The sequence below is a fragment of the Ammospiza caudacuta genome, chromosome 9 (genome assembly GCF_027887145.1).
Source record: "Ammospiza caudacuta isolate bAmmCau1 chromosome 9, bAmmCau1.pri, whole genome shotgun sequence".
Taxonomy (NCBI): Eukaryota; Metazoa; Chordata; class Aves; order Passeriformes; family Passerellidae; genus Ammospiza; species Ammospiza caudacuta.
In genome coordinates, this window is record NC_080601.1 from 25,126,039 (window position 1) to 25,152,578 (window position 26,540).

Here is a 26,540-nt window from a genome sequence, read left to right on the forward strand (position 1 = left end):
TGGGGCAGGTGAGGGGGGTTGTGCCTCCTGCCCCTGCCTGCCACAACTGCTTTGCAGGTACCTGTGGGGAGGCACCAGCTGGGGACCTGGAGACATGCTTGGCTTTTGCTGCTCAAGCTGGGAGGTGGCTTGAAGGCTGTTTCTTCATCCAGCAGGCTCTTGAACCATGAAGTACCAGTATGGAGCCACACTTGCACATGACATTGTCACAAAGGGTTCCTAACCCTTGCAGATAGCAGCTTGGGGAGAGGCTGGCAGGACTAACACATGTCCCCCAGTACTGGCTAAATGCCCATCCTGATTCTTAAAGCAGATGTGCCCCATGGCTTGTGCCCACCCACCATCCAGGTGGACCACCCCATCCTGGAAGCACACTGCAGGGCCTTTTGGGGTTCCCCATTCAGAGTTGGGATTCCTCACACATATGCTGCAGACATGGGGAAACCCTCCTGGGGATAGCATATAAGAGGAGCTTTGGTGTTTAAGCTGAAATGATTGGCAGCAAGATAATTAAGTGTGGAGTTTTAAAATGCCAAGGGACCACTCCAGCTGAAATCCAGTCAATTAAAAAAATATTACATTAATTCCTAGTCCCTCAGCACTCCAATCTACAGTTTCAATTGTTTCTAAGTTCTTTCTGTAGTTGCTACCTGAGCACTGCAGGTGCAGCAAGTGTAGAGAGCCACAGGGACCCTGGCTGCGAGCACGCAGATGTTTTCACCCACAAAGAGGAAAAACAGGGAATGAAACTGCTCTTCCAGTATCTGTGTTCTCTATTCGTCCTTGATGCAGAGCAGTGATAAAAACACTCAAGCCGAGATGGGAATTGCACTTTATGGTGTAACTCGTGCTTCTTGGAGCAGGCTCGGGGTCCGTCAGGCCGGTGTGGGTTTCCCTGCAGTGGAGGGGTTGCGGCACCGCTCTGCTGCCGCGGCTCCCGGTGCCGGGGCGGCCATGCCGAAGGCCTGCGCCGCCGCCTACAACTCCCAGCAGGCAGCGCGCCGCACGGGCGGCCGTTCCCCCGCACCCGCCCCCTCGTGCGCGCGGATCGGCCGTTGTCCGTTCAAATTGGCCAATAGCGGCGGGGCAGTGCCGGCCGCAGCCAATGGCGTGGCGCAGCGCGAGCGGGGCGGGGCTGAGGGGGTGGTGCGGCGGGCCAATGGGCAGGCGGAGCGGCAGGTATGAGATGGCGGCGGGAGCACCGGCGTCCGGCGGCCGCAGGTAGGAGCGGGACCCAGACACCCCTCGCCCCGTCCTGGCGGCGCGCTCCCCTTGGCCTCCCGCCGCCGTTGTACGGGTCGGGCATCCCGCACCAGCCGGCGGGCAGGCGCCGGTCTGTGCGCCTCAGCCCGCCCATTGCGGCGCTGCCCGTGCGAGCCGCGCCGTCCTAGCTGCCGCGCCGCCCGCCGGTGCCCCGGCACCTTAACGGAGCTATCGGGCTCAGTGTTCCGGCGCCTCCGGAGCCCGGTGGGGTGGCGGTAGGGCCCCGTGTGCCCGCGGTGCCCGGGGCTGTGCGGCGGGGAGCGCTCCCCGCAGCGTCCCGGTGCTGCATTGCGGGGAGCGCCGCCCGCCCCTCTGCGGGGCACAGATCCCGCCCCGGCACGGCGTGTTCCCGGGGGGGACAAGGCACCGTGCCTGCCGTGCGGCTCTGCGGGGCCCGCCGCGCCGGCTCGCCGCTCCCGCAGCCGCAGAGCCGGCGCTGAGCGCTCGGCAGTTGCGGGCTTTGGTAGGATGATGGCACTATACAGACTGGCTTCGCCTTCCCTTCGCTTTGTCCGCGTTATTCTGACGCTCAAACACACCGGCGATGTCAGCTGCACGTAATCCACCTTTAGCTCACAATTCTGTATGCATCGCCATTCTGTTACTGCTGCAATAAAGCAGCAAGGACTGCATGAGCACCTCGCTACAGCAGTGCCGTTTCGGATTACTCTTAAAAAGCTCCAGTATCTTTTTTTTCCACTTCTGTTTTTTTTCTCCCCTTGTGTGTGTGGTGTGTAGCTGCAAACTGAGTATCCTTTGAATGGTAATTCTTGTGGATAAATAAATACAGTTATTTATAAAAGGGCTGATGCCTCTTACCCAGCCTGATTCACAGTGGTGCCATCCTGCTCGCTGCTGAGTGGGACCCATCCCGATGGCACTTGCTCTGCTGATCTGGGAGCACTGCTGTGGTGCCTGGGCTGGGGCACAGCATTGCCCCGGAAGGAGGGATGAAGAGATGGTGCTCATTGCAGCCTCTTTGGGCAGGGAGTGCCTAAAATGCTGGACATGGTAAAGGGAAGTGTATGCTTAGTACAGCTGATATTTAAAATGCCTTTTTGGATAAAGAATTTGTAACATGGCCTGGATCAGCCTAAATTACTAGATTTATTTTTTTTCTATGTTGGCAGTTGTCCTTAGGATGCATTCTCCTGCTCTTTATTCCCCACCCTCCAAAAGCTATTCTGTTAATGCAAAGCCTGAAGTACAAGTTTTCCTTCAGCACTGCCTGTCACCCACAGGTAGCGCTAGAAAATCGAGCTCTTGCTTTGCTGGTCTATCACCACACAGGCCACAAAGCTTGCTTTTTTTTTGTGCTTTTGCTCCCATTTCCTCTCATCTGGAGAGAAGTGCAAGTTAGCTAGTAAAGCTTGCGTGCTGTGTGTATGGTATTACAGCATGCTGACTTAAAGAATGGAATTAAAAAGCTGGTTGTCCTAAACTCCTTACCAAATGTTACTGAACATGACAAAAGATGATTTATGTGGGTCTCTCTCTTCTCTTTGTGGTCTCTCTAACCTCTGCCTGGGTCTTCATAACTGAGAATGAAGATTGCACTGTGCCAGAGTGCTCAATTTCAAAAGAGAAACATCTGTCTGTTTAATGAATTCATTTAATGTCCGACTCAAGCAGCGCCCAAATGCTTTGCCAGGCACTCGTGTCGGCCATTTGATATGGCAGGGGTGGGGTGAGTGGAAGGGAAAAAACAGTGGGGCTGGAAGAAGCTGGAAAAGGCCATAAAGCATCTTGCTAAAATGGCTTGATAGAGTCGCACTGCACAACTGGACATCAAGAGCTTACATCGTAAACAGGTTATGAAAGGAGACACAGTTGCCATCTGTGTTTTACTGGAAATAGCAAAATGTTCACTGTAAACATGACTTAATGGCAAAAAATCAAAGTGACTCGCTGAGGGTCAGGCAGAAAAAATGGTTGATTTCAGAGTTAAAGCCAAGTCTGAACACATGGCTACTTTTCTCTGAAGAAAGCCTGGGAGCTGGGGGCAATCTCATTCACAGATTCCCTTTTCCACAGCTCTCATGAGAATCTTTGAGACCTAAACTCATGTTTGACCCCATACTCAGTCCAAGTCCTGTGAGGTTTGCATCTGAACCGAGCTCAAGGCCATGTTGTATTTGCAGTATTTTTATATGTTTGCATGTAACACCCTGTCCTGTTCCCATCCAGGGTGGGATGGGCTTTGACAACAGGATCCTTGTTCTGCTACCCTTCAGTTTATTGTGTGTGTGTGTGAAGGGGGAGCATTGCTTCCCACATAGCCCAGAGCAGCGTCTGGGTCTCCCTGCCAGCCTGGCCATTGCCTTGTTGCTGTGTGCACATTTACATGCCTGTGAAAATGTCACAGAGCTTCGTTATCACTCCTTTAAAGGTGCCTGGGCATTTAGCTCAGCCTGAAACTGAAGCACTGAGTGCTAGACGCTGCTGGGAATCAAATGCCTTGTCCTAAAGGTCAAAAGTCCTCAGTGTGTGTTGATTTAATAAGTGACATGAACAGATGGGAAGGAGATGGGGACAGCGTGGAAATGTTGGCTAATGTCAAATGGTTACACTGAAGTCAAGTCCATCTTGGAAATACTGTCCCTCTGAGTGTTAGGTCGGGCTCCTCGTCACAGCTGAGCCCTTATATGTGCCAGTTGTTTTGGGCCTGTCTGGTTCTGTAGGGTCTCATTTCCACTTGCCCTCCAGCTGGAGGCAGGAGCAGGGAGCCAAGGCCCTTTCCTTGCCCTGTGCCATGCTGGGTTGAGGCACAGCCCTGCTGTTGCCAAAGCTGCACTGTGATCCTAGGGACTGCCACCACGGGTTCCTGTGTCCCCAGCTCACAGGCAGCTTGGAGTCAGCATGGGCAGAGAAGGGAGGAGAAATGTGGCTGCTTGCTGGGATAAATAGGATGAAGTTTTTCCAAGCTTCACAGGTCTGGTGTGTCCCTGACCTCTCATCCTGGTCATGCATTACACTTACCATGGTGTCTGGGCCCTTTTCTCTACAGTGCAAAACCCTCATTCCTTGACTCCTGGCCTTTCTCACCTCTACACTAGGTAATTGCAATTAAGCCATCTAGAGTTTCCTCATAAATTTTATTTTCAGAAACTATAGATAGCAGGGAATGTGATAAGCTGCTTAATAATTGCCTGCCAGCTGGCTTACAGGAACTTTTAATGTGTTTGCTTTTGGCCTATAATAATTTGGACTCCAGCCAAAACATCCTTTCTTCTTGAGCAGTAATGTGGCAGCTCTGATTTTCAGAGGCAGGAATTTCTCAGGGGAAATGGCATTAGTTTTCCTTTTTGTTTTTCTGGAGCTCAAATTCAAGGTTGAAACATAGCTTTATGGTTTGGGACTTCCATATGGGCATTCCTACAGCCCTGCTTGCAGGCTGTGTTATAGCAGGAGACAAGCATGCTGTGCCTTGGAGAGCAGGAAGCCTTTTAGGGAACATCCTCACAAACTCTTGGGGGTTCCTGGAGCTCTCCTCACGCACATGCCACTCTGCATTCTCCTGAGTGGCCCCTGGAGCTTGTGTAAATATATCACAGTTCCCTGGGCTCTGCAGTGAAGCAGAGTTGAGCCAGAGATGAAGTGTCAGGCAGGATGTGAAGAGAAGCTGTATCTCACCAGAGTTGCATAAAATTACACTGTAGGTTATTGTCATCTGAATTCTGGTATCTGTGTACAGTATTCCAGTTTTTTACATCCTAGCCTGCCCAGATCCCCTTCAAAAGCCCTAGGCCCCCATCCTGTTCAGTTTGGTGAGTTAATTGGGCTGCTTTGTGTATCTGTGTCTCCCTGGTGCTGCATGCTGTGCTGCTCTGTGGCGGGCCCGGCCTGTTTATCTGTGTGCTCGGCAGCCCTGACCAGATGTCACCAGTTTATTTAAATGCTGGCACGAATCCAGGTGTTCCTCATCACAACTCCAGCTTGTAGGAGTTTACACATCTGGAGCAAGGGATGTGGCCTCTGACATACTCAGTGGTGTCTGCAGAGGATTGCTGATGAGGAGGGATTTGATGTGCTATCATCCTTTGCAAACACCACTGTGATACAAAACACAGATGCGAGGATGCAGCTTGTTCACTGCATCTCTGGAGTGCTGTGGAATTACAGAAGTGTAGTGAACAAAAGCAAGAGCTGTAATTCCTGGATACCTTCATCCCCTGTATTTGCCAGGCTGTGACTACCAAACCTCACCAACAGTGCTGTGAGGAGCTGGCTGTGAGTCCTGACCCAGGGCTCAGTGTCCTCTCAGTGCATAAAAAGCAACTGCAGTCAGGCAAACCTGTGAGTGCTGCAGCACACTGTACTCAAATTGTGGTGCTGTGCTCAAGCACCAGTTACCAATTGATGGTGGCACGGGATTCCCAAATGTGTTCTGGGCACCAGCTGGTGCTACCAATTTTGGGTATCATCCTGTGGAAGACTTTAGGAAAACATCTGTCCTGCCTTGCTGGGTTGCTCTGAGTTCCCAGACTGGTTGCTACAATAGCTTGTTAACTTTGCTGTGTTGTTTTTGTGAAATTGCTTGACTTTTGTGTCAGAAGTAAACCTGATTGTTATAAGTTGCTGTTTATAGATGGTAGTTCTGCTCTTACCTGAACACTAGCTTGGAGCTACTGGACTGAGAAGCTTCTAGAAGGTGTGTCTTTGCTGGTCTCTGAACTCCATTTCATTCTACCTCTGGAGGATGCCCTAAGACTGTCACCTTCAAGAACAAGGGTGACAGTCAGAGGTGCATGCGGCAAATTTGGATTGCCAGAGACCAAGGAGGTATAGGCAGGACTGAGCCATGCCTGGCTTCCATCCAGTATACTCAACATGGGGAAATAAAGAGGATAAAGACAGTTTAAAATGAGAAGAGCAAGGGAATGCTATCATTATTGGCAACTAGAAAGTACCCACCAGCACACTGGGGATACAGCAGACATGTTTGGTGGGAAATGGCTGTGGGGCTTCCTCAGGCTGTGTCCCACCCTGCAGTGAGGGTCTGGATGTGCCACACGGTGCCCCGTGGCACTGCCAAGCTTCTCCAGCTCCCTGGCACTGCTGGCCTGTGTCTGCCTCAGCAGCCGCTCCCAGCCCGTGTGTGGGGCTCAGCTCTCGCCTCCTCAGCCCCATGTCCCAGCCATCCCTGCCTGACAGCTTTCAAACCAGCTCCTTTATGCTCAGTCCCATGTCACCCCATGTGCAAAAGCTGGATTTCTTCTAAATGTCTGCAGTGTGACCTGATTATTTTTCCTGTCCTTCCTCGCCCTCCTTTTTAATAGTGTCTACAGAAAAGCTGGCAGAGTTCAGTTATATCAGTCATGCTGACTGATAGTGCTGCCTCTTCTCTTGGGATTCCTTCTCTTTTCTGTCCCTGCAGCATTCATTTCAGATTTAGCTATCAGCCCTCTGAAGACAGGGTATTGCCTTTGTTCTGTTTGTTCAGCACGGAGCACAGCGGAGTCCCCAGCTGTGACCGAGGTTCCCAGTGCCACAGTGATAAAAGTGAGCACATCAGTAACGAGAGGAGGCAGCTGCTGCCATCTAAAAAGATTCAGTTTTGGTGCTGGTTTCAGTGAAATCAGGATTGGATCTAAGGCTCTTCTTCTATCGCTGCTCCCAGTAGGAGTTTATATTAAAATAGAGACACAAAAGCATTGACAGTCATGAGAATCAGAGCAGCATTCCTATTTAACACTGTTCGACTCTGTTAATCTGATCTTAAGGCAGACATGTGAGCTTGCAGATTTTTAATGTAAAATTACTGCATTTCTGGTGGTAGCTGCCTTTCTGCATTTTTTACAGGGTCTTGGGTAGCCAGCTGAGCCATCACAGAGTGTGGGAGCACCCAGACCTGGGGTGGTGGCACTGGGAAGGAGACTTGATGAGGAGCAGCAGTGAACGTGCAGTTCTCTCCAAGGCACCCCTTGGTTCTTTCCCTCCCAGCACTAGAAGGCATCTGGATGCTCTGATGTTGTGATGGCTGATTGAAGTACTGCTTGATTGACTTTAAAATATTCCAGTGGCTATTATTAAAAATATCACAAAGAATCACTCAGGTCAAACTTGAGAAATTTCATGCTGAAATGCAAATTTCTTGATGTTTCACATGTATCAAGCTGTCTTGCTACTGCTGTTTTCTTTGACGCTGGTAATAGATTGCATTTTCATTTTCTTCCAAAGCACAGACCCCTACCCCTCCCAACCCTTTTATCTTTTCAGATAGGTCCATCTCCTCCAGGTTCATGTCACAGATGCGTAGCCAGTGTTGGCAAGATCTACTCTGAGTTGTTTACTGACACAGAATTTGAATTCATTGATGATAGCAGTGACAGGGATAACCAATATACCTGGTTTCTAAAAAGTGGCCAGGAGTTGCATTAGTTCCAGGTTGTTGAGCACAGGCCACCATAAATAACAGCAGCTTTCTTAGCCAGCACCTTGCCATTTAAATTGTATATTATTATTTGGTTCTCATAGTCAGAAGGCTGAATCACTCTGTGTAAGCTATTTAAATGTGAAGAAAGCAAAGCAAAAATTGAAAAGACAGTGATATCTCATAAGGCTTACTTGTGTCAAGGCTAGAGACAGTAGGCAAGAACTGGCACCCACTGTGCTGTGCACTGTGTACTCATCACAAAAGAACTCTGCCCCTGAAGACCTTATGAGTATAACCCTGGGCAAAAAATACTCTGTGTTTTTCTTGACATTTTTCAGAGGCTTATCAGTCATGCTAGGAAAAGTTAGGGTGCCACTAACTGTGAGGCCTGAATGTGATCTTTGTTACACCATCTTACAAGAATGTCAGTCTGAAGTACAGCCCTCAAAGCAACTTTAACTGTGAAGTCTCTTCTAATGTCTCTGCAGACCATTCCCATTAGACTACATTTATTTTTAATTCTTTTTTAATCTAGAAAATAATTTGTCTTCTAGTCCTTTTGTTCTTAAAATGATTCCATATAATTCCACTATGGTTCTTTCATCTCTTTGCAAAATCTGGAATGGCTCCTATCTGGCTCTGGAAATACTGTCTTCAGACATCCTCATTAATTGATTCCTTACTCTGGCACAGCACAGGAGGCAATGCTACTTCTTCCTCCCTGGGGAAATCTGAGCCTGTGAGCATCTGTCCCATGTCCCTTTGTGCTTAGCCAGGCAGAGAATTGTTCATGTTTTGTGTTCTTCAGCACTGCCTGCTTATCACCATGTTCTTAGTATTTGGTACCAGCCAGGCTCTTTCCTATAATCTAAAGATTTTGTTATTATAGAGGGAGATTTTCTCCTATTATCTGCCTTATTTTCAAAAGCTCTTTAATCCTTTCACTCCTATACAGTAAAACTTGTCTGCTGTGGTGTGTCTGAAGCACAGGGCCTTGGTGATGACATACAAAGTGTGCAAAATGGCACTGGAGATGGATTTTGTCCACTGAATTAGAGACACCTAAGGCTCCTCTGAAATCTTTAGCTTTCAGTGTATCCCCTTTCCCAGCTAGACAAACACAGCTGATGCCTTGCCCCAAAGGTACCTCTTCCTTCTCTGTCTTTCTTGCCTTCTGTTCTCCTTATGCTCTATTTCCTGCTTCTTGGACCTTTCTTCTGTCACATGCGTGGATTTAGACCAATATCAGAGCTGTGAGAGCCACTACAGCAGCTCCATCTCACCTATCCGAATGCAAGCTTGCTGCCACGTGAAGTTATCTGCCTGCTTGCAGAGGTCTTGCACCGCAGGTTTGATCACCAGGTTTTGGCAGTTAAAGTTTCATTTTTGTCCTAGTTTCCAAGGCATTTCCCTGGCCTGGATCTAGTTACCTTAGGGATTAATTGATCCATCATGATTCTGACCTCCTGCACCATCCACTCCCCATGAAATGATGGGGCTGTCATGCCTGAAGCAAAAACGTTGTGTGTGACAGACAGCTTTCTTTGTGACTTGGCTGGGATCACAGGCTTTGCCTCTGAAGGATACTAGAATGGCAAGAATCTCAGCACAATATAGGACCCATTTTTTTTAAATCTGCTGTCTTAATCACAACCCTATTAGAACAAGGTTTTATTATTCATTGGGATTTGATTATATTCATGAGACTGGAGAGGAAGCTATTTATTCCTTTACTTTATTGTCTTTTGACGTGTCGTAAAGCAATCTGAGATCACAGCATATAGAAAATATAACTCTGTAATTGGAAGCAAGGCAAAAAAAAAAGCAATAAACTCCATGAATACATGTTTGTCTCCCCTTTACTGCTGTTATATAAACTGTGAGTGTAGGTAGAGTACATCCATCTCTCTTTTTTAACATGAAAACAGCAGATGGGGCACATGGCTCTTTCTGAAGGTTATGGTGTGTGTGGCAGTGAGGATTGGCAGGGTTATTGTGTATAAAGCCAGTGGGGGCTTTATCTTTGCTCAGAAATAGAGGCTTGCTTCACATTTCCATTTTGATTAGCAATAATGATACAAAAGCAAATTTTCTGTGTAAGGAAGAGCTGCTAATAAAGTGACCTTTCAAAATGAAGTAGCTCATTGAAGTGCCATATCACAATAAGCGTACACAAGGCTGGTCCCAGCTGCAGCAGGCAGGGAAACTGCACGGGAATCCTGAGAAACGTGGAACAGGAATCCTGAAGTGGATGAACAGCACATGGTGGCACAGTAATGGTAGCAAGGAGCAATGGCCAGGTGCTGTTTCCAGCTCTGAGGGGCTGATCTACGAGCTTTGTCTTTAAAAGGATCTGAAAGTGTGAAAGGCAAGTGCTTCCAGCAAGGTTTCTGGGCACAGGGTGGTGCAGTTAAGGGACTTGGCCATTGTCCTGCCAGTGCTGTAACATCAGTTGTGCTTGGATGCTGTTGGGAATGTGTTTGCCTGGCTTTACTCATGGTAAACACAGGGTAGACTTGGAACTATTTCGTGGATTCCTCTTGGATACAGGTGGAAAGCACTTAATACCATGCTGGTCCTGATTCAAAACCCCGGTTTCTATGTAGGAATTATTTGCAGTTAAACTCCAGCAACGCAGCCTTTGGCAAGAGACATGAATCAATTTGTCCAGCTTTTCTTTTCTGTTTTGTCCCTGTGTGAAGGCTGATGCCCAGTGTGTGCCAAGGGGGCCTTTCAGACCCAATAATGCGCCCTTGTGTCTCGTAGCATGCGTGGAATTTGCATAGGCTGTGCTGGGACAGGCAGGTTTCTTTTGTTGCTGGAAACAAGGAGCAAGTTCTTTTCCCTGTCTCTGCTTCCTAATGCCTCTTCAAAAGCTCTCAGCACTCATGTAAGAAATTTACTTTTTTCTATTTATTTTTGCATAATATGTTGTTGGACTTTGTGCGACTTCTAACACAGGCTGTGCAGAGAAGCCATATCAGTCAGTGCTAGTTGACAAAATTGTTTAATTTTCTTTCTGTGAATCCAGATATCTAATTGTCAGAGGGAAGAGATAATCTGTGATGCTTGATGTAACTGCTTCAAAGTATTTGCATATCTTCTCTGTGGGGAAACAAAACTGCTAGTGAGTGAATAACAGTGCACGGATCATTGCAGGCAGGGTCACTGGGCCTATACACTTGCTATTAACCCTTCTCAGGATCTGTATTGCCACAGAATGAGTTGTCATGGGTTTCAAGCAAAGGGCTTGCTCCACATTATGGGCAGAGCTGGCACTTGTTTGTGCATTGTAGCCCTATGCAATGAAATGTGAATATGATCAGATCAATTGGCAGTTGCTTTTTGGCAGCTGATACCGAATTGTTGCATTTTGGTCTTGATTTATTGCAGATAACAAACTGCTGAAAAACTGGCTGGGAGGTGCTGAGCAAAATATGGCCCCCATTTGGAGTCAGCAGTGTGCTTGCTGGGCCACTGAGCCAGGCAGCTGGGAGCCCTTAAGAGCTTTCTAAAATTTTAGATGACCTGGCAGATTGCCTTGCAGTCTGCCTTGCAGACCTTCTTCCTCTCCATCCTCTTGAAGGGCGTCTTTGGTACCCATGGAGAGCAGTGTAAAGGGGAGGGGGTTTGCTATGGATTCTCACGATGCAAGAGTTGCTGAGAGCTTCATTTCCTCTTGTTTCAGCAAGTATCTTTCTTCTTGTGGAGCCTGAGTTCCAGCTTCTGTTCTGTTATGCTGATCAGGCATCCTGGAAATCCTGGAGATAGTCTTTCAGTCAAAAACATAGAGTAGCTCTGATAACTGTTGGGTTCACAGATAACGTGTGGAGGTGGGCTGGAGTTCAGGTGACTTGCCACTATGTCCTTTGATGTCCTCCTGTCGTGAGCTACATTAGAACAGGAAGCTTACATCAGAACAGGAAGCTGCTGATGTCTCTGAACTAGCAGTGAAGTGTTCTGTTTCTTGAGCCAGTGGATGTGAGGTTCAGGGGGCTGCAGATGTTTTTGGTGGCAGCTGTGTTGAGCAGAGAGCAGGGATGCCCAGCATGGACTGAACACAATGTCATGGCCTCCACCCTTCAGCAGGGAGGAGAGGAAGATGAAGGTCCTCCAGTCTTCTCTAGAAAAGCCTGTTTTGAAGAGAAAGCCTTTATGGGCTTAGGGGTGATGCAGAGCACTCACTGTCCTGCATCTGCATCTAAGGGGCTGATGTGATCCCTGGTACATAAGCACAGCATCCCTATTAAGTGTGCACTTGGCAGCTGCCCTTGGAAAATGGTGTCCAGTGAGAGCTCACAGCTGAGGATGGATGTAGAAAGAATGGAAAGTATTATATAAGAGCTAAAGAATAATTAAAAGATTGGGGAATGTCACAGGCTGAACACACACAATATGTGCAAGCTGAGTGGGTAGGCATCCTCCTCCCAGAGCCCTGGAAGAACTGCACATCCATTCCCAGAGCCAGGCTGTCACTTTATAGCTGAGTATGAAATCAGGACAGTAGCTCATGACTGGAGAATAATGACACTAATCCTCACCTTTAAGTAAAAGAGTGGAGGGAGAAGCAAGCTGGGCAACTCTAGCCTATGGGCTTGACTTAAGAAACATGAAAATGTTTGGAACAGTGGTGGGAAGACAGTAATGGAAGACCTAGAGGTAGATGGAAATTGGGATAAAAGTTAAGTGTGAGCATTAAGAGTGCTGATTAACATGAGATATCTCTTTGATAACTCTTTGATTTGATTTTCTACATGGTAAATGTACCTACCCTCTGGTAGGGTTATGCACCTGTTCGAGATAACTCTTGGAGCAGTGTCTCAGGTGCATCCCTTTTCCCATGCCACATGAGAAGCTATGAAATGAAGAAAGAAGGTGTCAGTAGAGAATAGGGAGGGCAGATTAAGGGCATGAAGGGATGACAAAGAAATAAGAACTGGATGAGCTGAAAAGGGATGATCTAGTGAAAAGTTAGTAGGGGTTCCTCAAGGACAGATGTTGCATAGTTCATGTGAGTTCTCACTGGCTCCAGACTTAAGAGTGAGGAGCTGGCAGAGAACAGTAACCAAAGGGTTGGCAGCACAGGGAGCATTTGACCACACCCACAGCAAAACTGATGGTTCAGTGTTATTGCACGTTTATGACCTTAAAAACAAAGTCCTAGGACATGGGAACTATCTATTTGTTGATAGAAAGGTAGGTATGATAGAATGGCAATAGGAACTGATGAGTGTAAGCTGGCCATGAAAAATTTAGATTGTTTTTCAGACTTTTAGGCCACTGGGAGTGAATTTCTGTGGAGGAAGAGAGGTAAAGCCAAACTTATTTTTGACTTAAAGTAATAAGTTAATGTAAAATATTAGGTGTCATCTCTGCCAGAGCTAGTATGATGTAGATACAGTGAAACAAGTAGTAAAGATGTCCATGTAGTTTTCACTGGGTGTTGCCTATGTCATCATCACACTGTGGAGTGCTAGTCTTAGGCTGTGTTGTACAAAGAGTCCAGAAATGATTTTGCTCCATAGGGAAATGTAACTGTGCTATGCTGAACACTCACCAAAGTCAGACAGTGCTGTTGGTGTAGACTGGTAGCTCCTGTGTCAGCAGATGTCTCCTTCAGGGCAGACCAGCTGGCTGTAAAAACCGAAGTGATGAAGAGTTACTGTATTTTTTTTCCTCTTTCCCTTTTTTCAGAGATGCCATCTGCAATTTTGTCATCTGCAATGACTCCTCCCTCCGCAGCCAGCCCATCATCTTCAATCCCGACTTCTTTGTGGAGAAGCTGCGCCATGAGAAGCCAGAGGTGTTCACAGAGCTGGTTGTCAGCAACATCACCAGGCTCATTGATTTGCCTGGGGCAGAGCTGGCCCAGCTCATGGGAGAGGAGGACCCAAAGCTGCCCGGGGCAAACAACACAGCCTCTGGATTTTTTCGTTCTCTGATGTCTCTGAAGCGCAAGGGTGAGTGTGGATGGCACAAAGGCTGGTGCCCACCTTTGAGTGATGCTGTCACCATTTGTTACACTGAGTTACAAAACTTTCAGCCTGTAGTTTTGAACTTGTAGAAGGCTTAATACTACAGTTTCATAATCTCTAGGGATGCCATTTCTAGAAAGGAGCAAAACAGGCCAGGAAATTGATCCTGGCAATGGCCTACCCTTTGAGAATAGTTCCCCTTGTTCTGGGATTATTGCTGTGGCGTGTGTCAGGCTTGCCTCAGTGGGTCAGCTGCCCACTGTGCAGCTCAGAAATCTGTAAGTATCTTCCATCCAAATGCTAGTGCTGCTCTGATCCACATCCCAATCCAGTGAGGCAGTGACAAAGCTCTGCAGGCTGACTGATGAAGCCCAGTTTCAACTCAGGGAGATGACATATCTCCCTTTCTCTCTTAGACAAGCATTCCACTGGAGTTTTCTTCTGCTAAACTGACTATTCTTATCTTCTCTCAGTTCAGCTGTCTTGGTTGTGAAACATTAGCCCCAGGCCCTTCACAGAAGTCTTCTTTTGAACGTGGTTGTGTTCAGATCCTTTTCTCTTCAATGGCTGGCATTTACCACTCTGGTTTGTTGAAAATAAAAAGGTATTCTAGGTGTGTGCGTGTCTTCTCCCACTTTTGCCCACACTCAATGGAAGCCTGGTTCTCCTGATAAGTTCAGTTAAACCTTCTCACTCATCTAAGCAGAAGCAGCCTCCATCTGGGCCCCTCACATTCCTCCTCAGCTCTGGTTTCCCAGCTTAGACTGGCTGGCTGCTGGCAGAGAAGCTGTGAGCTGCCTTCAAATGTTGGCAGCCTGAGGTTGAACACTTCTGATTAGTCTTCCCCTTCCTTTGAGCAGTTCTGCTATTGTGAGTATCTCAGAGAAGGGAGCTATTGCTATGGCATAGTTTGACTACAGCTTTTTTGTGTCTTCAACCATTATATAATTTCTCTAAGTGATTCTGATTATACCAAGCCTATTCCTCCACTGTGTTTCATAAAGACAAGCTTTGCAGCCCACTGATGAGGCAGAATTTTCTGGTGGCAGTTTCAGCCCTCCACTTCTGTCTGACCCATCAAGAATCCTGATACATTTACTCACCTTAGGAAAAGAAAAGACTTCAAGTCCTTTAGCATCCTTAGATGAGAATTACTTTATATTGCCATGACTTACTTTGCTGCTCCACAATAACAGGTCTGTGTGCTGCCCCTAAACTGCAGTTAGACTGTACTCATACCTGTTATTGCTTCTCCCTCTTCCCAGAGAGTAGCAGACACCTTAAATTCAAGCACTTGCCACTTGCTCGCAAATAAAAGTGAGTGAGTAACCAAATTGAAAATGTCTTCTCAGTGTGTATGGAAACCCCCATGTTCTTGTCAAAACCTTCCAGCAGGGGCTGGTGAGCCTTCTCCAGCTCAATTTTTTTATTAAATTATCTGTACTCTGTTGGGAGCACTGCTCTTATCAGAGCTGACATCTCCTGCTAACTCTGTTCCCCAAGAGCTCTGCTTTCCCCCATTCACGTCTCCGTGGCCGTGTGTCACTACAGCTAGCAGATGTTCCCAAGTCTGCTGGCTGCGCTCCCAGGCTGCAACAGCAGTGTCTCCCAGCATTGACAGGCACTGTCTGTGAACTCCTTGGCCAAAGTCTGAGAAAAGAGGTTTGTGCCTACAGAGAAAATCAGTTTCGTGTACTGTGTGTTTCATCTTGGAGCCATCATTTGTTTTTCTTCATGTTATAGACCAGCTACAGCAAACAAGTTTTATTTCTTCAAAGCCAGAGGCCAAGAACCATGGAGCTCAGAGCTGATCAAACTGCAAATGCTTACAACTTCTTTGAGCATCAGGAAACTCAGTCTCATGCTGCTGCTTAGTTTCAGAAGCAATTGTACAATAACATCTAAGCCTTTGTAATGCAGCATCCATTCTCCAGACACGTCTTTCAAGTTTCTTTGAGAATCAAATTCTCATTCAGATACCAGCTTCTGACTTCAAAACTAAATCGAATTTGTCAGGCCCTGCATGTCTCAAGAAGATGTATTTTCCTCGTCTATTCCTGGCCACTGTTGATTCTATCTGTTGAATGTCTAATGAGTTTAGTTTTCTTCAAGGACAAGAATCTTTTGCCGATCATTCTCTCCCTTTGCACTCAAACCTTTCAGATCTTTGGTGTGAATCAAGAGCTCGCATTGCCCTCCTTTCTCTTGCAGGACTGAAGCATGTGCTTTATCAGTGAGGTCAGAAAGTTCTTGATTTAACAGGAGGCTGGAGTTCCTGGTGGCTTACCACGTATTTCAGAAGTCCTGGAAGAAAGCAGAACATTCTTCAGGCGGAATAAATTTAGTTGCACAGGATGGCTGCTAGAGAAGTGCCTAGGGTTAACAGGTCTCCCTCACATGCTGTGAGCATCAACACCACAGAGCAGGAAGATCTGTAGTACAAGAAACCAAAGGCAAGTAAAATCAAAATTACATATGAGAGGGGAAAAAAGCAAGAGAAAGTTTGTGGGGAAGATAACTTTTATCAGACCAGCCAATGCATTGCTTGGATTACTGGGCTATCAGCTGTAGAAGTAAGGAGGGAAACCTTCAGTGCAAATGGTGCAGATGTCCAGCCTGCCCTCAGAAGTGACCCATGTTCCTGGCAGTCTGGCCATGGAGAAAGGAGGAATATTCTTTTCTTGTATCTGTTGTCTCTTTGAAGCCTAAGTACCAGGGCAGGACAAAGCAGCTCTGTACCTGGTTCCAGTTCTCAGTCCCAGCCAGCATGTTGTGGTACAGTCTGTCCAGTATCTTGTCTCCAGTCCAACCTATACTCATCTGAGGGAAGAAGTGTGGTGCCCAGAATTCTGATTGCTGCCACTGAAGTCTCTGGGAGTTGTCTCCACCTTCTGAGGGATAGGTCATACTGGCTGTGTGTGTTGGACAGAAAATCCATTCAGTAGCAAGGTTGCATTTATTAGAAAACACTGTCCTTTGGATAATCACTGTCTCACCTGGGAAGTTCCTTTGTGAACAAGAAGAGTATTCTACATTGGTTCAACAAATGCCCTTCAGTTAAATGGATTTCTCATCTAATGTTTCCTTCCCTGCAGGGATCCCCTTCCTTTCAGCTCAGTTGTTTCCATCTTCTGGAACTATAACCTGTGTTATTTACTGGAGTTCTGGAGCTGCAGCTCCATGCCCAATCTCATTCCCATGAGATGGGAACAGACTTCAAGAGAGGAGCCCAGCTTATTGCTTTGCTACTCTCCTTCTGCCTTGTTCAGCTTTCATACTTTACTCAGACCAGGGCAGCTGACATGGAAGAGAGATTCACTGGAATGAGGAAATTCCATGTTTTACCCATGCCTGAAAAGAAAGCTAGTGTGAGCCAGTCAGAATATGTCTGCTCTCCCCAGTAGTGCTTATTTGCCTCTCCCTCAAACTCATAGCTGCAACTCTTCTTTCTGCTCCACTTCATGTCAAGCCACAATGAGGATTAATCTGGACATTTCTTTCATGGTGTGGAGTGGCCAGTGTGGCAGGCACCAGGCTGTCCAGGCTCTTACATCTGCCTTTCCCACTTTGTTTTTTTTGTGAGGTCTGGGCTTGCAGATTCTGTGCCATTTTAAACTGAAGCATCTCTTCTGGTGTTGTTTTTTCTTCAAGGGCTAGAGAATATTTGCTTTAGCTGATATAAGCTGTAATTAAAGTGAGGTAAGAAGCAAGGTTGATGAAGCCCATGTGAGTACAGCATGGTGCAATGAAGTCACTTATTTTGGAGTGTTTGTGATACATCACATCTGTGAGGGTCCTTGTGACCTTCACCCTTAACATTTTGGGGCACTGCTCTTTGCATGTTGAAACGCTGTTCTTTGGGGAGCATTAATTTCAGTGGCTGTGGGTTCTGAACTGCCTGAGCAGGTTGTTTTCTGTTCTGCAGAGAAGGGGGTGGTGTTTGGCTCGCCGCTGACAGAAGAAGGCATTGCACAGGTTTCCCAGCTAATCGAGTATCTGCACAAGAGTAAGTGCCTCTGTTTCCTGTCTTCCTATCCCCATGGGCATCTGTCTGGCCCACCTCAGGTCCCTGGTGCACACAGAGTGACAAGCTCTGAGCTCTCCAGCAGCAGGAGTTTGGGACTGCGCTGGGCAGCTGTTCCCCGAATTGCCTAGCAGATATGTTGGTCTATTTCCCTTTGTACAAGGACTTTCTGTACTGGTGGGAGACAGCTTGAAGTCATGTCTCTGAATGCAGTTCACTGTGGTTTGCTATCCAGCTCTGGAAAGAAGAGGGAACTGCTTTAGTAAGAAGGTGGGAAATCAGCCTCTGATTATTCAGTGCCCTTTTTTCTCCCCTCTGCTGAGCAGATCTAAGAGCAGAAGGCTTGTTTCGAGTGCCAGGCAACAGCATCAGGCAACAGATCCTAAAGGATGCTCTGAACAGTGGTACTGACATTGACCTGGACTCTGGGGAGTTTCATTCCAATGATGTGGCCACTCTACTTAAGATGTTCCTGGGTGAATTACCAGAGCCACTGCTGACACACAAGCACTTCCATGCCCACCTCAAAATTGCAGGTGAGTGGGCAGCAAGAGGCAGGGGTGGGCAGAAGGACTGGAATTGGCCTAGAAAGCACACTAGGCTGTGAAGTGTATTTCTCAAAGGCAGCCTTAGAGGGAATCTTCCTGCCACCTCAGCCTGGTGATGGAAAGACAGGAGCTGATTAAAGAATCAGACCAAGTCTGTCTAGACCATTCTTCTCAGATACCACAGTGGTAAAGCCCACAGTGATAACCTGGGTCTTCATCTGTTGCATGTCCAGGGTTCTGAGCAAGTTGTGGTTTCTATGCATTTAATAACTGTTATTGAACTACCTTATGTGAACTTGCTGCATCTTGCCTTCAAGCCATCACAGCTCTTAGCAGCTCTGTTGTTCTGTGGGAGGAGTAGCATAGATTAACACATCAAGTGGGGAGCCTTGGAGCTGAGGGGAAGAGAGATGGAGGGCCAAGAGCTGTGCAGGGGTTTGTAGGAGATCTGCATATGAAGAGGGAAGGATAAGCAGTTGCAAGAGACTGCTCTGAAGGAAGGTAATGAGTGTCCTTCATGTTCTGCCTTGTGATTTGGCAGACTTGACGCTGTTTGATGAGAAGGGGAACAAGACCAGCACTCCAGACAAAGAGCGCCAGATCGAAGCCCTCCAGCTGCTGTTTCTGATCCTCCCCGCTCCCAACCGCAGCCTGCTCAAACTGCTGCTGGACTTGCTCTACCAGACTGCCAAGAAGCAGGACAAGAACAAGATGTCTGCCCACAACCTTGCCCTCATGTTTGCACCCCACATCCTATGGCCCAGAAATGTGAGCAATGCCTCAGTGTCTGTGGGTGGGATATTGCAAGGTAAAAAGCAAAGGCTTGGCAGGGGAAAAACAAAGGTTTGAGAAGGTTGAGTATTGACACAATGATGTGAGGGTTGGAGGCTGTGATGGAGAGGTGGGAGCTTCCTGGCAGGACTCAGTCCCAGTGTTCAGCCCAGACCTGCCATGAGTCTCATTTGCAACTTATGCATCTTTTTCAGTCAAATTGAAAGCACAGCACAGTCATGCTTCTTCTTAGAATGTCAGCTCCAGAAAAACTTTACATATCTCTTCAAGTTTTCTTATGCTGCTGGTGAACTGTTTTGCCTCAGAGTTATCTGAGTTTCCTCTGAGAGCAGCTTTGGCTCTGTGAGCTCTGCTATAAGCCCTGTCTGCCTGTGATCCCAGAGTAGATCTCCTGCTGGGGCACTGTGTGTGTCTGTGTCCCAGAAGAGACCCCTCCTCCTCCCCTTCTAATGGATGGCCATGTCCCCTTGCCAGGTGACAGCAAATGACCTTCAGGAAAATATCACCAAGCTAAACAATGGAGTGACCTTCATGATCAAACATTCTCAGAAACTCTTCAAGGTGAGTGTGCTTTAGCATCCTGCTGTCTTGCCTCCATCCAGGAGGCTGAATGCCCCTTGTCCAGACAGATCCCACATGCTGAGTGTGTATTCTGTGGGCTCTCTTCTGCGGTAGGAGAAGGAGACTTTGTACCAGAAACCATTCCAGTAGTGACTGGGGAGGAGGCCTTTGCTGGGCAGCAGTGCTGGAGGTGGCTTTGCCAGGGCAGGTCAGCAGCACGGTGCAGTGTAACACTCCCCTCTGCTGGACAGCAGCACCTGCTGCCCGGCAGCAAACCTGGCCCCGAGGGCAGGTACACACCGGGCTGCTCCCGGGCTCTGGCATGATGAGGGAATGGAAGGGATTTGTCCTGCCTCAGTGCTGCCAGGAGCAGAATACCTGATGCATGCACTGGGTTGTTTTGTTGGGAATTTCTCTGCTAATGGTCATCAGCCCACTGCTGTTACAGGCACTGTCCAGCTCTGAGGAGGGTGCTGGGTAGGAAAGTCAGGAGTGTGTTCTCCAAGGAAACGTTTCTACAACAGACAGTCTCGACTTCTCAGGGTCTTCCTGGTCACTGGAGACATCTGCTCACTGCAGAGTCCTCCCGTGGAGAGTTCCCCTTCTGTCTTCTTTGTCTGGCCCCTATTTGGCTAGCTCAGAACTGGGGCAATTACTTAGAGCAGGGTTCCACAGGAACTTTTCCCTACTCTGAGTTTCACTTGTGCTGAATGTCTGCCTGTAAAGGATACTGTGAAGGGGAGGATACTGTGAAGGGGATACAGGGAGAGGACATGAGATTCCATGGCTTTGTTTGCTCAGGTGGCTGAGTCTTGATACAAGTGACTTGTGTTGTATGGTTGAAAAGCAGCTCTTGCTGGAGTTGCCCCAAGAGCAGAGATGTTAAACATACATTTGGCCTGTTCTCTGCTCACAGGCTCCAGTGTACATCCGGGAGTGTGCCAGGCTGCACTATCTGGGATCCAGAGCCCACACATCAAAGGTAAGGCCAGCCAGTGCAGCCTGCCCTCCGTGAAAGGGCAGAGGCTGTGATGTTATGAATGGATCTTTGTGAGTGATAGAAGCTGAAAACAAACCAAGTCATGAAAGAGGATCTGTCAGAGGGCAGGAGCAAGAGAAGCATATGGTGTGGTAGTGCAGGCGGCTGCATTAGGGAAATTGGACAGAGTTGAAGCATCTGTTAATCAAAAGCACAGGGAAAGAAAGCTACGAGCCCCTGTTTAGCAGCAAACCTGCTCCCTGTGCCCAGTACATGCAGCACCTGCTCCTTCACAAACAGACGGACACGCCTGCTGCCATGGCCAGGCTGCTTGGCAGAAGTGCTGAGATAAAGGCTACTTGCTGCCACTGGGACAACATTTGTGTCTTGCCAGCAAATGCTTCCTTGCCTCATGTAGCTGCAGAAGAGGGAAGATGCATGGCAGGGAGCTGCACTGACCCTTCTCAAGCCTGGAAGGGCTTCTGCAGCTCGCATCTGGGAGGGGAGGGAAGAAGCAATGGGGTCACCTTTGTATTGCTGTCACCTCTTCCTGGCACGGGGCCTGCTGATGCAGTGCTGCTGCAGAGGGGTAGGGAAAGCACAGTCCTGTGCTTTCACTGGGGTGAGGCAGCTCACGAGACTCCTGGGCTGGCTCAGATGGGTGGCTCGTTGGGATTAAAGCATGGCAAGCGGCTCCTGTCTCCGCTCTCCCAGGACGACCTGGATTTGCTGACGTCTTCTGGCTCCAAGGAGCTGCAGCCCCTCAAGTCTCAGAAGCGAAGCCGGCTGGACTCCTGCCATCAGGAGGAGACCCAGCAGCGCACCGAGGAGGCACTGAAGGAGCTCTTCCTGCACGTCCACAATATGCCTGACTCTGCAAAGAAGAAGAAGCTTATCCGGCAGGTAGTGTGGGGAGGAGAGGTATCTTGGGGTGTGCTTGTCAGCACAATCCTGGGCACAGGGCTAAAGACAGGGTCCTCTTGAGAGCTGCTCCTAATCCTGGGCAGGCTGGGGAAAGTGGGTTCTGGGCTGTGTAAGGGGCAGAGCTGTAAGAAGACAGGAGGAGGAGGTGTCCTGCATGTTGCTGTCCCAAGTAGCACTTTTAAGTTTGGTTTTTCAAGCTAAGGACTTGCTAGCCAGCAGTTTCCCAACCCTGATCATGGCCTTGTTGAGCTTCTTCCCACAGGAAGGGAAAAGTTTCTCTCCCTGTGGCCTGCAGAGAGTGGACAAACTGGTCTCCTCTTGGTCTCAGAAAACTTGCTGCACCAGACAAACTGGTCAATATGGTCAGCAGCAGTCGTGGCTGCCAGCCTCCAGCTGCTGCCCAGCTTCTTTCTGCTCCCAACATCTGCCACTTTTGGTTAATCTGGTAGCCAGCACAAAGCACCTTTGCACCCAAACTCCCTGTAATCCTGGGTGGAAGGTGTGGCCTTCCTCTGCTTTCTTCCTCCTGCAGTTCTGAGCTGCTCCTCCATTTTAAGGGGTGAAGGAGAGAAACTGAGTTCTGGGACAGCAGGTAGAGCAGCACTCAGCAGCAAGGGACAGGTATAACTGTGCTAACATACTGCCCTCATGTTTCCTCCCAGTTTAATAAGCACCCAGCTGCTCTGACTCCTGGCGCTGATGTGCCCACGTCCCCAGCACCACGACGCACCCGCTCGCGCTCCTTCAGCGGCCTCATTAAGGTGAAAGCAGCCTCTGACCCTTGCTCTCTGCTGTGAATCTCTGATGTTGCTTTTTGCTTCTGCCTTGCCCTGCCTCGAATGAGACTCTCAAAGGGTAGGGACTCCTCAAAGTATTGCCTGCCAAACAACACAGATCCAGTGGGGCAGAAAAGGCAGCAGAGTGACAAAAAGCCTTGTTAGTGTAAAGTGTAATTATCTTGAAACACATGGCTGTAGGATCTATGCATCCTTCTGGAGAATTGATTGCTTCCTGAGATGACATGAGGATTGACAGGGAGCTGGTCATGAAGTCTAGCATGTTAGCACGGGTTTTAGCACATTATGGGCTGCCCTACAGCAGCATGTCCCTGCTTCTGACAGGCTGGGCTCCTGGCCAGGCCCCAGGTCAACTCCCAAACTCTTTACAATCAGGTGGGCTCAGCCTAGTGGTGTGGTATTTCAGGTGGTTCTGCTTTGCAATCTTTGTCCCAGCTTGGCTTCCTTTTTTTCTTTCCCAGCATTCAACTGCTTCCCAGCAAGGCATCCTGCTCCTTCCCTTTCTTTTTTACTTTGCACTTTAAGCACTAGCCAACAGCCCTTTCTTCTTACAACAGCGGAAAGTTTTGGGAACTCCAGTTATCCTGGAGAGGAAGAGCAGGGATTCCACTCCAGAGCCTGTGCGGGTCAGCAAAGAGAACGTCCAGCTGGTAAGAGCTGCTCCCAGCACCACTGAAGCTGCTGGTGGGGAAGTGTGTGTGAGGGGAGTTTGAGTGCAACTTCAGTAATCCCTGGGGAGCTGTTCTCTGCTCAAGAGAAGGGTTCCCAGTTTCTTCTGTATGATAAAATAAGGTCCTGAGAAGCTGCTCTGAGGAGAACAGAGCAGATGGCAAGGGCAGTGTCCGAGCAGGGATGACAGCACTGGACCTCTACTCCAGTTTTGTTTCTCTGGCTGTGTCCTGCCCTGGGGCATTGTCTTGTGCCCCCTTCCCTCTCTCTCATCCTCCTCCACAGGCTGTACAAAGCCTGCTGCTTGTATGCAGTAGGGTTGTCCCAGACAAACCAAGAGTGGATTTGGGTGATAGATGCTCTTTGGTGGTACAGGCTGCTCCCGGGGAAGGCTGTGGATGGCAGTTCATTCACCAGCTTTCTCCTCCTATTGCCTTCTCTTGTCCAGTTACAGAAATGTGGCTCTCCAGCTCATATGTCCCAGGCCAAGCTGAAGTCTTTGGAAGGCCAGAAAGAGGTGAGACACTTCCCCTTACCCCCCATTCCTCTTCCTGCAGGGAGCCTGGTGTGTTGAAGCCTGCTGAGGTGACAGCACACACTCAGGGCTCTAGGACAGCTGTGGTGCCCCAGCTCGTAGCAGTGTGCTCAGCTGCAGGCAGGTGACATGCTGGAAGCCAGATCCTGAGGGGTCTTACAGCCCTTCTGCCTGTGAGTTGGCAGGCTGGATGTTGCAGGAAGCAGAGGGGAGCTGGCAGCACAGCGTGGTGCTAACAGCCTGTCAGGGTGGCAGTGGGACAAGAGGCTGGTGCAGCCCAAGACCGACGGCTGTGTTTGCTGCTCTCTGCTCTCTGCCTCATCTCGAGCTTTAGCAAAGTTGTGGGAGGCTGACACCAGGGAAGGCCCTTGCAGGGGGAGAATGTCAGCCTTTTCTTGCGTGGTATTCTGTGTCCCAAGCATTCAACTGGTGCCATTCTGTGCTCCAGGGATCCTGCAGACGCATGCGAGCCCGCCTGCTTTCCAAGGATTCCTCCTCCCTCTGAACCGCCTGGCGCCAGCGCATGGATGGGGATGGCCCCGTCTCACAAGCTGTGAATGTGCTGCCCTGAGAGGGGAGTGCTGCAGGCTCACAGCATCCCTCACCATACAGCAGCACTCCTGAGACTGGACCTTTGCAAGGATTGCAGGGATTTGTTTCTGTATATAAATTACATTTCATTCTACTATGGGGCAAACCACTATCTAACCAAAACCTGTGCAGCATGTCTGACCTGCTGGCTCTGGGAAGAGCTGGAGTGCTTGCTTACAAGGAGAGCCCTGTTCATTGCAGGGCCCTGTGTGCACTCCCAGCTTTCTTGTAATGTTGCTAGGCTGTATTTTTTTGCTTTTCTGCTCCGAGTTTTTAACATGTTGGCTTGTTTTTGCTTCCTTCCCCCTGTTAGCAGTGAGAATGATGGGCTGTAACCCTTACCCACATCCTGACATCCAAGCTTGCCTCCAGTCCTCCTCTGGAAGCTTTCCCTTCTCTGCTGCTTCTTCTTGGTTCCATTTTGCTCTGCTGTTTCCCAGGGGCTGAAGTGCACGAACGGTACAGAGCATGGGATGAGCCTGGAAGGAGAGGCTCTGGATGCCATCTTTTCAACTAGGGCCAGGGGAAAGCAGCTTCCCCAATAAAGTCATCCCTCTATTTTATCTTGAGCTGGAGGTAGCCCTTGCTCACTGCCCTCATGTTTCAGTGGCACAGTTCTGAACCAGGAGTCTTAGCTTTGTGTTCACTCAGAGAGGCTTAAGCTGAGGAGAGCAGGAAGCTGGCAAAGGCTGTCTGGGGCAGAACAGCCTAATCTTTGGAAGTTAAGGTGCCTGGGGCAGGCAGAGTCTTGTGGCTGTGTGTGAAAAACAGTGTGAGAGGTGAGAGAGGGCTCCATCTTTTTGTGATGTGCTGCAAATGGTGCCAAAGGCTTTGGCTCAAGAGATGTGGATGGCTGGTAGGGCAAGTGGCTGATTAGTCATTAAACTGGGGGAAAGGGCTGAAGCTGGGTTCAGCTCTTTGGTCTGAGCTGCAGAAATGAGATGAAACCTTCTAGATACAGGATAAGCCCCAATCACAGCTGGCCAATGTCAGTGGTCTCATTAAGCCAAAGTGCTCCAGTAAGCCAGCCTTGCCAAGAACCTGTCTGCAAGCACTCTGAGGTAGGAGACACACAGGGTAGCTACTGTGAAATGAAGATTTAATCAGCTGGGGGACCATCTAAACACTCCTCAGCCCTTCTCAGCAAAGTAAATAATCTCTGGAATCCAATTATATTTGTCTTCTAATCTTTAAGAACCAGCAGCCAGCAGGAGTTAATGCTCTGCTCTTGACAGCTTTCTGAAACAACTGGTGGCAGGAGGTGTGAATATTGGGATATGAGCAGGGAGTTCAGTCTGATTGGCTGGAGCTGTCAGAACAGGGCATTGGAGCCCTGTGCAACTTAGCTGGAATTTGTCACTTTTTTAATGGTGATTTTTTTTTTAAGATACAAATCCTTGTGGTGCTCAGTACAAAGGGTGGTTTTTGGTACTTTATCAGGGATGCTTGTCCCCAGTCTGACCCCAAGTTGGAGCCTTGAAAATATAGGGGGTGGGGGGACTGTAGATGTGTGAGTTGGGAGTTGCTGGTGTTAGGAGCCTCTGTCACAGCAAAGAAAGAGCTGTGGTTCTTCAGGGACCAGACTGATGGTGATGCTGTGAGGAAGGGCAGAGGCTGTTTGCTGTGGTAGTAGTATGTGTTTTTGGATGTGTCAGTAATCATTCCCTCCAGAGGCTGAAGCTGTCTGTGTGCTTTTCTCCAAAGGGCACCATGTTTTTCTGACTGCACTTCTGCCCTGTCCCTGCAGCCTGCTGTTAGCAGAGACCTGGGAATCTCAGCTTTGCCTCTGAGCAGAGATGAGGCACAGACAAAGGTCAAGTGGCAGCACAGGGAGAGCTGGACTGCTCCTGCTATCTCTGCTCTTTCTCGCATTGGGACAATTGCTGGGTAAAGCACTTGTTCACTCCTCCTCTCCCCATTGTCCCTACTTGGCATATCTCATAGCCCTCTGGATGAGTGACTGCTTGGCAAGGCAGTCTTGTACCTGAAATTAAACACACTGCTCCCATACAGATGAGACAAATGCAACTCTCCACTGTCCTCCCTTACTGATGGCTCTAGCTCAGGGGCTCTCTCTGGCTTCTGGCACAGCTGAGATTTGTTCAGCTCTAAGAAAAGTTACCTAAGGGGCACTGGCCAGGCCTTCTGCATGTGTCACATGCCTTACCTGCCAAGGGGGTGGGTGCTGTCTCCAGTCCTGGGAGGGGTTCAGTGCCCTGGGCTTTAGTCTGTGCTGCTGGGCTCACCATGTGTGGCAGATTCCACCCCAGGACCTTGGCTGTTGCTGTCCCAATGCATTCCCGCTGTCTCCCAGGCACGGGAGAGTTTTAGTTATGCTTGGATGTGTCTCGTTTGTCTGCCCTGTGCAATGACTCATGAGGATGCTTCTTCCCAGAGCAGCCGCTAACTGTTCCCAGAGTCTATCATTTCCAGAGTATTTTTAATCTTTGTCCTTATTTATATATGCTATGTCAGTACTGTTGCAGACTGTTGCCTTTCTGTGTGT

The 26,540-nt window shown here is 48.7% G+C and overlaps 1 protein-coding gene across 1 annotated transcript; it reads left to right on the forward strand.

Annotated features, from left to right (window-relative positions):
* The first annotated feature begins 1,159 nt into the window (after nucleotides 1–1,159).
* ARHGAP19 (Rho GTPase activating protein 19) lies at nucleotides 1,160–26,496 on the forward strand. The gene is made up of 12 exons (XM_058810639.1): nucleotides 1,160–1,221; nucleotides 13,334–13,599; nucleotides 17,540–17,620; nucleotides 17,965–18,174; nucleotides 18,728–18,954; nucleotides 19,453–19,539; nucleotides 20,456–20,521; nucleotides 21,233–21,421; nucleotides 22,105–22,203; nucleotides 22,797–22,889; nucleotides 23,357–23,425; nucleotides 23,892–26,496. Exons 1-12 carry the CDS (start codon nucleotides 1,160–1,162, stop codon nucleotides 23,946–23,948), a joined length of 1,506 nt encoding a protein of 501 aa, XP_058666622.1. The 3' UTR covers nucleotides 23,949–26,496.
* Nucleotides 26,497–26,540: the final 44 nt, after the last annotated feature.

What these genes read in the sequence shown, in the direction of transcription:
- ARHGAP19 (XM_058810639.1), top strand. Translation starts at nt 1,160, where the DNA reads ATGGGCAGGCGGAGCGGCAGGTATGAGATGGCGGCGGGAGCACCGGCG. An exon ending in ATTCTCAGAAACTCTTCAAG is followed by an intron (nt 19,540 to 20,455) that starts GTGAGTGTGCTT and finishes CTCTGCTCACAG; the next exon opens with GCTCCAGTGTACATCCGGGA. An exon ending in CTTTGGAAGGCCAGAAAGAG is followed by an intron (nt 23,426 to 23,891) that starts GTGAGACACTTC and finishes TCTGTGCTCCAG; the next exon opens with GGATCCTGCAGACGCATGCG.